We start from the raw sequence: 13,498 nt of genomic DNA on the forward strand, positions 1-13,498 counted from the left end.
TTCTACAATAAATCCAAATCCTTCCATTGGATTCGTTGTCGTCTGAGGAACCTTAAAGGTCGGAAGGGTCAACGTAAATTTTCCGCTTTCTAACGACATGGTCCGTTCAAAAGTTTTCGGGCGCCAATGTAAGATTCTGTGCTGTGTACTTTTAAGTTGCATTTAAAGTTGAAGCATCTTAAGAACTGGTAAGCGACTAATTGCTTCTACATCTTGACACTCGAGAATAAAATACGATCTCTGTGTGTGTGAGTTCGTGATATAGAGCTAACACGTAAGAAGGGTGAAATTACCCTTTATTATTCCAATAAAGTTTAACAGAACTCTGTCTTGGAGTTTTACAATAAAGCCGCCACTCGGGCTTGAACTAAGAAATTAACTTAACTAAACTAAAAAGATATAGCCGAAGCTATCAAGATTCTAACCGAGTTGGCCCATTAAAGCTAAATAACGTCGAAGCTATCAAGGGCGTAAAATACGGCCGAGCTGGGCGTATTTTACGCCCTTCATAGTTTTCACTTTCTTGATAGCCCTTCATATAAATCTTAGGTACTTATTTAAATGTAATGTATGTGTATAAATGTCGGTTAGACAGTTATTTTCACAATACCTGTTACTATATCAAATCGGAAGACAAATACGCCAATAGAAAATTTATAATTAGGGCAAAAAGGCAATCTTTGATTACATTAAATCTTGAATAAGACTATCGATTTCAAGGGCTGTCAAACATAAGTTCTTCTTTAGCCGCAGGAAAAGAAATGACATATAATTCAAAACTACACAAACTAAGTTGTCGTTGCTTGCCTAACTTTAAAAAGCTGTTATTATAGTTATCTTAGAAAGAGTAATAGAATTCTCCCACGTAGTATGCAGATGAAGAGATAATGAATGTCATAGTTCTTTTACCTACAACTTTTAAGAAAGCGTAGCGCATTTTATCTATTACTTTTTAATTAATAAATAAGCTTTATTAACTTTTTAAACATTATAAACGCTTATAGTAATGAAATCTTCGCTTCTAAATTAAATGTGCAGTTTTTTAGGACTGTTTTTCAAATTTAAAACGTTTATTTCATTGCTGCGAGTTGTGTCTTTGCAGTCAGTGTCAACATGAAGACATCATCACTGCTCACTTTCATGGAAGAGAGCTCTATGAACTAGGCCTTCTCTGTTCCGCTGTTGCACCATTCTACTGAAGCAAGTTAGAAGCGTTAGAAGTTAGTACTTACAAAGAATTTCATTAGTACTTACACAGTTTATTTAGTATTTACAAAGTTTAGTACTTTTAGTTAGTACTAGCAAATCTTTGTACTTACAAAGACTTTTTTCTCCTCTTTCGTGCAGAAAGTTTTCAAGCAGGAAGAGAAGCTATCGTTACCTAAGTGGTTGTAAACAAACAAGTCTTAAGATATGTTGATAAGAAATTTAAGTAATCTGCTGAACAGATGACTTGAATTGCAGAATACATGTGTATGAAAAATGTAAGCAGTTTGCATATTTCTTTAAAATTTCTCTTGTGTTCTGAAACTAAATATTATGGCTTATAAAGTTGGCATTATAGGATTTGGTAATTTAGGTGAGATTTCGGTGAAAACTTTGATTAAATATCTAATTAATTATTTATATGCTTGTAAATTAATGATGTAAACTTAATACGGTTTAAAAGGTTATTCAGTGTTGGTTAACAAATTGTGTACTTACGGTATACAAATAATTTTTTCTGTGTAAAATTGTGATATTTTTTTTGTAATTCATGTGTGTTACTTTTTTCTTATTTTTATTTATTTATTGTAATTATTTTTTAAATTCAGGAAAGTTTCTTGTCTCAAGTATTGCAGCTGATCCCAATTATGAAATTGCATTCGTATGGAATCGAACGAAATCTGTTATTTGTGGTGTCGTTGAAACCTCCTTGATTCTAGATGATCTTAAAGATTTTGCTTCAAGGAAACCTGATATAATAGTTGAAGTCGCCCATCCATCGATTACAAAATCTTTCGGGAAGGAATTCTTAAGTTATTGCGATTATATGGTAGGCATTTATTAACTACTTAAAGTTGCCCAAATTTTTTTTATATGTATATTGCTTGAAACCTATCTCTGAGGCTTAATGTTTCTTTAATCGGTTGAAAAAGTGTTCTTATTGTATATTCAGCATATGATATAAACAAGTAGATGAAAGTAATTTTACTCGTGATATGTGATTAATTATGAATTTATATTTAAACTTGATTTATTAATTTGATATTATGCATCTAATATATTAAACTTATTAAACATCTAATATAACTCTAATGTGAAGATAAAGGGATCAATCAAGAAGTCTATTTTATGTTGAAACACTGTTCATTTTAATATAAATGTACAATGCCTAAAACTCATGTAATACAGTACAGATTATAACATCAAATGACATTAAACATGTAATCTTTATAATTTTCTGTATTTAAATGAAAAGAATATCAATATTGTTTATTGATGGAATTACAATTCTTAAAATTTCTTAATATATAACATAAAATGGTCTTAACTAATCTGTGAAAAATCATTTTAGTTGATCACATTAATATATCAGGTGCAGTTATATAAATTAAGGTGTAGTGTAAAATTACATGCTTAATCTTAATTTAAATGTAATCCATAATTTTATGTGTTGGCATATAAAAAAAAATTTTAATTATCAGTTTATAGCATATATTCTATGAATAACAATAATGTCTTGCAACTGATATATACGTAGGTCAATCAGAAAGCTAGTTTTTCCTCTTTGTAAAATTTTTCTGTCAAAGACTATTTTGACAAAACTGTCTGGCAACACTTCAGACATGTAGCCAAGGAGGTTAGAATAGAAGGAGGGAGGGTTCGCAGTTTTCTCCATTATTGGGGAATGAGACTCCACGGAACAAACGGTGTCCATTTTTGTTACTTCAAAACATGCAATACGGTAGAGAAACATACGTGTTTGTAAGCTGTTCTATGCATGAATTTTCCAGTAAAAATATGTTAAATTTATAATGAAATGCTTCGCTGTTGTTAGTTTTTTGTTTTAAAGTTATAAAGATGATATCTGTAATTTACTAAGTACAGAAAATCATTAAGAAATATTTCGAAATCTAATGCATGTGCATAACATTAAAGCCTTTAAAAATTATGTTTCTGCATAATTTCAAGAATTCGTTTAGGTTTTATTAGCATCTTCTCGATATAATTTATTAAAGAATCATTTTTACCTGAAATTAATAGCAGATAATTATCTAAAAAAGTGGTAACATGTTGCTTTTTTTTAAATGAAAGTTTTAAATAGGTTCTTTTCACAACCAACAACCTTATATCAACAAGAAAATAAATATTAATAAAATAAAACAGATTTATGTGAATTCAATGATTTCAGTTTATGCGCGTTTCATATTTATGAATCTTAAAGAAATTACCTTGAATTAAGCTGAATTACAGACATATACCTATATAAAATTTTTGGATATATCTTTTCATGTGTTCAATTGTGTAAATATTTTACTTAAGTTTATCGCTATACTGCCCAGAAATTTGTAAGCTTATGCAAAAACATTTTAACAACAGAACAGTTTATCTTGATCAAATGCACAAATTATATTCGTAACAGTTCACAAAACTTAAGAATGAATAATAATTATTACATAAAGAAAAGCATTGCTTCATTTAACACCTTTACAATTCATAAAAATGGTAACAATTGATTTCTTACTTTTCATGAAAATTATAAAACGAATTATCTAAGCGTTCAAATTATACAGTTTAAATCCTAGCATATATCATTGTGTGTTAAGGAACGAAGATACCATCTGTAAGCAAAAACATTAAAATGTATTTAACATGTTTCGATTATTATTAAGTATTTTTTGTATGATATTTTTTAACATATTTATGAAATTACATAAAAAAAAAAAAAAGAAAATAAATACTTATGAGTGAACAGTAATCACAGGAATATTTTTCGAAAATTTATTTGTGCATCCATATGCAATATAAGCTGACATGCTTCAAAAAGAAAAGGAAAAAAAAAAAAAAAAAATGTTACAATTACAGACTTCCTTGCACAAGTCACAGCAATAACAGTAACATGGCCGCCAAGCTTCACCGTTTGAGTTGAACCTTCCCTCCTTCTATTCTAACCTCCTTGCATGTAGCTGTATCATGTGTCATAGTGGCCTTCACAAGGCAATTTTAGTTTGTCTGATAATCAGCCGTCAACATGTCTCGACAGCTGCAACTGGCATCCAAATAGGAAGTGCATGCAGTGATTCATTTTTTCTAACTGCTGTGAAATTTATTGGCAGTTGCATGAAGTTTATGGTGAAATTGCAATGTCATGTCAAGCTATCATGAAGTGGTGTAACATGTTTGAGAATGGATGTATGGATATTGAAGATGCTGAGTACGAGAGAAGACCATCAACTGCCACAAATTCTGAAATTGCTGCTCCAAGCAGATACATAAAATGCATTCTGCCTCCCAAAGGAATACATGAATGCATTCTTCCAAACAGACACATAAAATGATGAAATCTGTAATGAATTGGATATTTATCATGGTAGTGTGCATAAAATTATTGCTGATCAGCTTCAATTTCATGAAGTTTGTTCTGGGTGGGTGCTATGTCTACTAACAGAGGAACATAAAGGAAAGTGTTTTGAAAGTGCATTGAAATTTCTGCAGTGTCACCAAAAGAGGTAAATGAGTTTCTGGACAAAAGACTGGAGATGAATTCTGGATTACCTTTTCTCACCTGAAATGAAAATGCAGCTCTGTCGAGCGGAAACGTTCCTCTTCCTTGACTCAAAAATGTGTCGAACTGTTCCATCTGCAGGAAAGCTGATGCTGATGCTGTTTTTTGACAGAGAAGATTTGGTGCATACAGAGTTCAAGCCAAAGGGTGCCATAATTAAGACATCTTCTTATTATACAACACTAAAATGATTGCGACAATCGCTTGAAAATTGACAGCCAGATAAACTGCTCCTGCATGACAATGCAAGACGTACGCAGCAAAAGAAATGTGCAAACTTCTGAAAATGTTTAGGTGGGAACTGTGAAATCACCTTCCTTATAGCCCAGATCTTGCACTGTGCGAGTTCCATGTTTTTGGTCCCGTGAAAGCAGAACTTTTAAAGTGACGATACCACTCGTATGATGAGGTGAAAGCTGCAACCGAAGAATGTTATTGGACATTGCAGGGGATTTTTTTTGCAGAAGGCATCGAAAAACTTGTACCATGCTTCAACAAATGTTAAAATAACAGAGGTAATTACATTGAAAATTTGATTTTGAATAGAACTTTAAGATACCAATAAAGTTATTGGAAAATTTCTATCCTGTTTTGCTTTCTTAAGCAGTACAACTAACTTTTTGATTGACTCTAGTATCCTTGAATAAATGTAAAATTACAGTTCATAGAGCTCATTACTGAGCAATCACATTAATATACAAAGATTAATAACTGTTAGATTTGGGTAACTGACTGAAGGGAGTTTTTATGGTATTTTGATTAGTCTTTTTTATCATTTATGGTAACCTGAGTTGTTGAATGTTATGGAAACCCTTTATGACGTGGTTGGCTGTAATGCATGATTGCGGTGATTTTGACTGATGGGAAAATATTTGTAAGGGCTTATTTATGTTTTGCATGTTGGTTAGGAAGTACATTACTTATTTTGTGCTTTACACCGTAAAATGCCTGCTGGTGGTATGGTTAACCTGAAGTTTCTGTACACTTTGGAATGATTGAAAAAGAAAACATTGATCGACTGGTCTGTAAATGAAGATTTAAATGACTTCGTTCACCTTTCGGTAAATTATGCTGGGAGATTTAAAGATCTGGAAACTGGAGCTCATATCAACATTATGGAAGGTATGTGATATGTAATAAAAAGGGTTTTTGAAGGAAATGCCACTGGCAGTACGGACGATATTCTTCATCTTTACTTTTGTGAATTTATGTGGCAACAATGTTTTGTGAATTTATGTGATTCTAGTTTAGATAATTTTAAATAGTTTTGGATGCTGTTAAGGAATTCTGTGTGTCACACATACCAAAGAAACTGTAATTTTTAAATAAGTCGATATTTCCTTTTTATACTGTGTAGATTAGATAACGTGTATTTCTATTCTTATGTTATTTCCTTGTTTGATTGAAAATGCAGATTATAGAGATTATTTATTTTTTTGTTTTAATTATATTTTGGATGCCATTTTTCTGGGGAGATCATTGGATGTAAACAGGAATGTCGCCAAAAAATCACCTATTTTCGTTAAGGGGTACCCTGAAATATATTTTCACAAAAATATTTTCAAAGTGATAGAAAGGAGTCTGAAATTTTATTCCAGAGTGTTATTACTTCTTACTATTAGGTCTTACTGTTTCTTAGCAGTATATTAAAATTATGAAAATAAAGTATAAAAGAAATGTTTGTTCCTTTTTTAATATTGGACATTTGTGTATTCTTTAAGCACAATAATTTTTACTATTAAGTAGCTTTATTTGATAATTTATATATTTTAATACTACTATATATGAAAATTAAAGCTAAAATATAGACACACAAAGTATTGTACCGATTGACCACCTTCAAAATGTGCAATGGATCAAAATGGAACTTAATGAAGCTACAAATTGTAAAAAATATGACAGAAGTGTTTTTGGTACTGATGTATTGGCAGGTTTGGGAATTTTTTGCAAAAGACTGATGACATACCATTTCCGAAAATTATTTTTCACATGCATATTTTACACTTGAATTGGGTATTTATCTCCAAAATCAATAAATAAACCTATTTACATACTTGTCTCTTTTGTTCTAAAGAAAATTTTGTAGTAATTGCTTTAAGAAGAGGAAGCAAGGGAAATAATTGCAAAATTTCTCTAATGACTGTGACTAAAAATGTCTTTTTGCACAAATTTTACTGCACTTTCTTCCATTGCAGGCAAATTCCAGAAGCATATGTTTTAAAGCTGAATTTAACCCTCTGGCTGGCAGTATTTTTAGAAACATTTTAAAATTATACCTGTACATCTTAATTAAAGCAATATATTAAAAGAAAATGATTCCCGGTTTAAAATAGAAGGGACGTTTTAGTATTTTAAGTAGAAAATGCCTCATTCTCATGGCAGGTTTGGGGTTTTGGTCAAGGGTGAAGCCAAACTGAGTTGGAATTTTAACTTAAGAAATATTGTAATTAATCTATAAAAAGAGTTGGAATGCAGCAAAAAGAGTGCATATGGAAATGACAACATTGTTTCTTAAAACTGAAATTATTATGCACATAGCTTCCATAGTTCACACATTATGAAAATTTAGCATGGTACATAAAAGGTACATAAAAACTTTCGTTTTTTTTTTTTTTTTCTTTTTTTAATATTGGCTGTATATTTGATTCAGAGTGTAAAATATAATTGGAGTAAAGCATCCAAATAAAGAAATTCATTGTAATAAAGTATCACACATAGTTGATCAGCTGTGGAATCTTTTTCTGGTACTTGCATATAATTGCAACTAGCTCAGTGCAGTTTGTTGAATTTTATAGGAGAAAAAGAACCAATATTTTTATTGTAAAAAATTATATATTATATGCATACATATTATTATGTACATATTCTACATTTCAACTAGATATTTATTCCAAAAGGCAATCAGTACACCTAGTTACAAATAGGTTTTTGTTTTTGATATGTTAGAAATTTCATTGCCATCAGTTTGGGAAAGAATTTGAAGGTTTGTTCCTTTATTGAATTTGCAACAAAATAATGTATTCCTGCAAAAATTTGACCTATGTTTCTTCTATCATAGGAAAATCATACAAGCATAAATTTTCAAATTGAGTTTAAGACAAAGAATAACCACAACTTTTCTATAAAAGCCGTTGGAACTTAGAAAACTACAAAAAGAATGCATACAAAAATGGTGACATTAGAACCAGAGTTTGGTATATTCTGAAGCTTTGGCTGTTTCTGTTAAGGTTGTTTGATAATACGGAAGTACCCTTTTTCTCACAAATGTCTTATTTTGATATGTTTCAGGAAATAAGTCAGTTACTCAGTTTTGCTATATCTTCTTTGCATTGTTTTAATTAGTTTGTAAATTAGGCATTCTTCTCTTATCGAGACCAGATTCAGAAATATATGTATGCATGCATGTGTGTATGGATGTATGTATTCATGTATATGTATATATAAGTACATATGTGTATGAATGTGTTTGCATGTATTATGTATGTGAATGTATTATGTTTGTGCATGTATTATGTGTGTATACATACACACACACATATACACACTTACATTTCTGAATCCAATCTTGATTAAAAGAAGAGTACTGAAAATTTTCTGTTTTATATACATGTATATATTTTGCTTTGATAGAGTAAATATTATAGAAATCAATATATATATATATATATATTGATATCTATATATATGTTATAAAAATCCACTAAATTAAAAAAGACCATGTTCTGTTCAATCTTAAAGGCATTCCATGAAAACATGTGAGTTATTAAGTGCCATCTAATGCATATCTAATGATGTGAAAATCTTTAGATTCTGAGAGCTGAAATGATCATTTTTACATATTACAGTTCCTTGATCATTTTTACATGTCATAGTTCCTTAATTTAACATGTATACAACATGTTAAATTAAGGTTAAACATTTATTTCACATTCATATTTTTCACATAATCCTAAATTGTTTTACAGCATAAATTTGTTTTTCATTAGGTTGTCAAAGTAGAAAAAGCTAGCTTGTAATATAGTGATTTTGAAGTTGAAACTACTCACATATTTCCTTTATAAAAGTATAAATAGGAATTTTTTAAAGTGTTTATTATGCAGAAATGCTGTTAATATAATATAATGTTATATAGTTTTCAATATATATATATATATATAGTGCTTTTGATTTTCAGATTGGTTCACCTACTGCTTTATGTGATGAGGATTTGCTTAGAGATTTGGAAGAAGCAGCTATTCATCATGGTTTATATATTCCAAGTGGAGCATTTTGGGGAGGAGAAGATGTTAGAAAAATGTCTGATGCTAGAAAGCTTAGAGTATGTATGTTTGTGACTTGTATAAATAAATTTCTGTAGAAAATTTTTCAGTGTTTTAAATACTTCCTAACAGTCAGATTGTTGAGACAAATTTAATGATAATACAAATTTGTTATTTATTGTAAATTTAACTACAAACCTAAACGAGAAATGACTAACTCAATGCTGAATGAAACTCATCACAAATGAAATTCCATGCTTTGCATCTGTTTGCTTTTGTGTCTGTTTTCCATAAGCATTATAGCACTGTAATTAAAAAATCACAAAATCTGTAATTTTCATTTATAAGTATTTTTAGCTTCTATAACATGAGCTTACTTTTACACAAGCTAGTTGATTGAAGAATTAAGTTATTCCTTAATTACAATGTTTGAATATCATTCTGCTTAGATTTAAATTTTGCAGTATTTAATGTAAATTTTGCATCACGTCTGCATTTAATATGATGTGAATTTACTGGTTTTTTATTCATTTAATGGAGATGCTTTATTTATTTATTTGTAAATGCACAGTTAGAGTTGACATACTTACAGAAAAACAAATAATAGTACATCTTAAATTAGCATAAAAAATTATTAGGTTACATGCTAAAATTGTAATATAATGATATCAGCACAAAGAGAAAAGATTATTGAGCAATCTTATCTTTGTATTTAATTGATAATACCTAACTTGAGGAATATTAGCAGTATATTGGAAAAAAGTCAACATTCAGAATTATTAAGACACAATAACACGCCGAACAAATACTAATTCAGAAGTCAAATAACAAAAATCTGCATTATACTTTCAAATTTTCACAGGACTAGTTTTGATGGTTTTTTACTGAACCACCATCATCAGCTGCAAAAGCGCAAATGAATGAGATAAAATATAATGATCAGATAAGATAAGAAAGCCTGGACAGAAAATAAGCTAGTGGTGCCATCTGTTGGTGAAACCAGAACTAAAGCATAATTTCTTTAAAGGCCGAAGGCAAAGATGAATTGGAATTAGGATCATTAACTAGAACAGAAAGATTTTTTTGAATGTGAAATGCCTCTAGAAAATCCAGTTCTCCAATGGAAGATGTTTTTCAAATAATTTTGGCAGCAGAAAAAAATCTTTCAGTTCAGTTCAGATCCAAAAAGCTTTCAAGTTCAGTAAAGTTTCAGATTCACAGAAAGAAATGATTAGGCATCCTATTGCTCCTAATGTGAAATTCAATAATAAACCTTTGAAACCAAATCTAACTGTGAGAGAGCTATAATGCGCGAAATTCATTCTAACCCGGATATTATCATTTCAAAGGCCGACAAAGGTGGCCAGATAGTTGTCATGGATAAGAACACTTACATCGATGGTGTCACTAAACTTTTAAACAAAGGACCACATAATCTGATCCCTAAAGATCCTTCACCTTCAGACCTGTCAAAAATAAAAACTGTGATCAAATCTTCACAAATCCTTTCCAAAATTCATAAAATTGGTATTCCTTTCCGCCCTATTGTATCCAATTTAGGTACTGCCTTGTATCTATTAACTAAATATTTAGTTAATAGATTTTCAACTCTATTAGACAATAACATTTATGCCATAAAAAATTCAGTAGAGTTTGTAAAGAAGGTTAAAAACATTTCTCCAAGAAAACATTTTGTTTTCCAAAATAAATATTACAAGCAAACTGAGGGATTAGCCATGGGAAGCCCCCTCAGTCCCATATTGGCTGATATCTACATGCATTATTATGAATCAAAATTGTTTGAAACTTTAAACTTCCCGGTATGATTCTGCTGCGTAGACGATACATTTACCCTGTTTGAAGGTAATAAAGATGATTTAAATAAAGTTCTTTCAGCAATGAATTCTATTGATCCTGCTATTCAGTTCACTTTTGAACTTGAGATTTGCAATTCTCTTCAGTTTCTCGACATTCTGGTCACACGTAACACTTCCAACTTCAGTACTATGGTTCACCATAAACCTTCATCAGTTTGCCTTCCACCACACTTTAAATCATGTCATCCGACTAAACAAAAGTTAGCTTCATTTTATTCCTATGTTTTCCGTGCTCTTCAAGTTTGCTCCTCCAAACTATCTCTTGATAAAAGAACTAAATTGTTTTTAGGAGATTATAAAAATTCTGTTGTTATTTCTTTCTTTCCAACAATTAGCTATAAAGTTGCACATTTGCAAAAATTTAACTTTCGGGTCACTTATTCTCCCATCAATAAAATTCCGAGTTCCATACTCAAGGACCCCATTCCGGATATGAATTCCTGGGGTATTTATAGGATTCCTTGCCAGTGTGGTTTAATTTACATTGGTAAAACGAAGAGAGCCTTAAAATTTCGCGTCAAGGAACATGAGGCGTATGTTAGAAAAAAGGAAACACAAAAGTCTTCTGTTGCCCAACATTGTTGGTTCGAAAATCACACTTTCAATTTTTATGCTGCCAAAATTATTCAAAAAACATCTTCCATTGGAGAACTGGATTTTCTAGAGGCATTTCACATTCAAAATAATCTTTCTGTTCTAGTTAACGATCCTAATTCCAATCCATCTTTGCCTTTGACCTTTAAAGAAATTATGCTTTAGTTCTGGTTTCACCAACAGATGGTGCCACTAGCTTATTTTCTGTCCAGGTTTTCTTATCTTATCTGATCATTATATCCTATCTCGCTCTTTTGCAGCTGACAATGGTGGTTCGGTAAAACCATCGAAACTAGTCCTGTGAAAATTTGAAAATATAATGCTGATTTTTGTTGTTTGACTTCTGAAGTAGTATTCAGAATTATGTTAATGGAAATGAAAAATTTACACTGTTTTTATTTTTGCTTATTTTTGATGAAAAGGGTTAAAATTTTGAGTTGCTTTTGATGATGCTTTCTATATTTGCAATATTATAAAGATAGTGTATATTCTTTCATCCATTTCTTTATATTTCGTTAAAATAAATATATATATAATTTAATGCAATATTAACCACTTGCGCTAAAAAGATGCGCCACGCACGTCGAGATGCTTTTGTCTCAAACCACGAGCGACGTGAACACCACGTCGATAGGCATTTATTGCAAAAATGATAATAAAGTGGTGCAAACGTCGCCTAACAACGAGATTGTTTATTTCTTGAGTTACTGCTCTGGATTGCATTCGCAGATGTGGAGCGGCGTAAACGAGACACTTTACCGCTTGTTATATTGTAGCACATGGCACCGCAACCGTGAAGTTTAGTCATAGCGCAAGTGGTTAATGACGCATTTATCATGAAGATGTATATTAAATGATAAAAATAATTTCTTGCTATATGTTGAAATTCCTTTTGGAAGGGTAATTAAACAAGATTCTAAAAATTTATGAAAATCAGAATGAATTATAACATAGTTTAATATACTTGTGCTAATCAATTAGCAATATGACTTAACACTCAAAGTGATACTTCAATAGTCTTAGCCACTCTGTTCTGGTGATTCATTTTAAAATCAGTTTTCTGCAACTGAAAATACAGTCTGTAAGGAATTTTTTTTTTAAATGAAAAATGGGAATATAGGCTACCATTTAATTTTTCATTTCAATGCTAGAAAAGTTATTCATGCAATTATGTAATTTTATTCATAAAAATACAATTTATGATAATCTGCAGTACTTCAGACAATAGAAGATCTCTTGTGTTTAAGGCAAATGTCAACTATGGTAAACATGTTTGACTAACCAGACCATTGTTCATCATATGCACCTCACCTGCCTTTATTGTAGTGCATCAAAATCAAACATTTTTACTTTATAGACATTAGTACTATACTGATGATAAATTTTTTCCACAGAAATTCATCTTAGTTACAGAAACTATAACAAACTTTGTATATCTGCATTTAACTACGCTTCCATTAGCAGTCATCTTGCAACTGGTATTGTGGTTTGATCTGACTTAAAACTTGCTATCTAAGCTCTATTTCAAGCTCAGTTATAAATTATTCAGCAGTAAGCAATTGGTTTTGTGAGTTGCCAACAGAAGATATTACTTTTATTTAAGGGGGGAAAAAATGTATGTTTTTTAAAATTTTTTTATAGTTTGTCTTTTAAAAGTGCTTAATAGCAAATTTTTCTCTGGGCTGTTCGTGTGTAATTTGAAGTTTTCAGACCAGACGTTTTATTTACTTATTTATTACTTTTATAACATTTATTTAACATTTCGTTCAAAATTTATAGGCTTTAAAGGTTACCATGAAAAAGCATCCCTTGAGTTTAAAGGTGGAAGGATATTTAAAGTTGCTGAATGATGAAGTGAAAGATAAAGCTGTAACTTTATATGAAGGTAAGTAAATTAATTTAATATGTATGAAATTTTATTTGCAAAGCAAGAAATTTTTAGCACATTTCCATTAAAAAACTGGAAGTTATGATATTTTGAAGGGATTTCATTATTAAAA

General features: G+C 30.4%; 1 protein-coding gene across 3 annotated transcripts in view; it reads left to right on the top strand.

The window, feature by feature from the left end:
- Positions 1 to 1,124: 1,124 nt before the first annotated feature.
- Positions 1,125 to 13,498, top strand: part of LOC118197485 (aspartate dehydrogenase domain-containing protein-like) — a 30,716-nt gene continuing 18,342 nt past the window's right edge. Inside the window, exons 1-5 of one of the 3 annotated variants that reach the window (XM_085823455.1) lie at positions 1,125 to 1,220; positions 1,348 to 1,579; positions 1,815 to 2,035; positions 8,943 to 9,086; positions 13,278 to 13,383. In XM_085823455.1, coding sequence (XP_085679581.1) covers positions 1,540 to 1,579; positions 1,815 to 2,035; positions 8,943 to 9,086; positions 13,278 to 13,383 — 511 coding nt within the window. In that variant the 5' untranslated portion in view covers positions 1,125 to 1,220; positions 1,348 to 1,539. Of the gene's footprint in view, positions 1,580 to 1,814; positions 2,036 to 8,942; positions 9,087 to 13,277; positions 13,384 to 13,498 lie in introns of all 3 variants that reach the window. The other 2 variants (XR_015042984.1, XM_085823456.1) reach the window with 2 other exon arrangements.

Source organism: Stegodyphus dumicola, chromosome 9 (assembly GCF_044657685.1).
Source record: "Stegodyphus dumicola isolate Sdum_Otavi_A_Nest chromosome 9, ASM4465768v1".
Lineage (NCBI taxonomy): Eukaryota > Metazoa > Arthropoda > Arachnida > Araneae > Eresidae > Stegodyphus > Stegodyphus dumicola.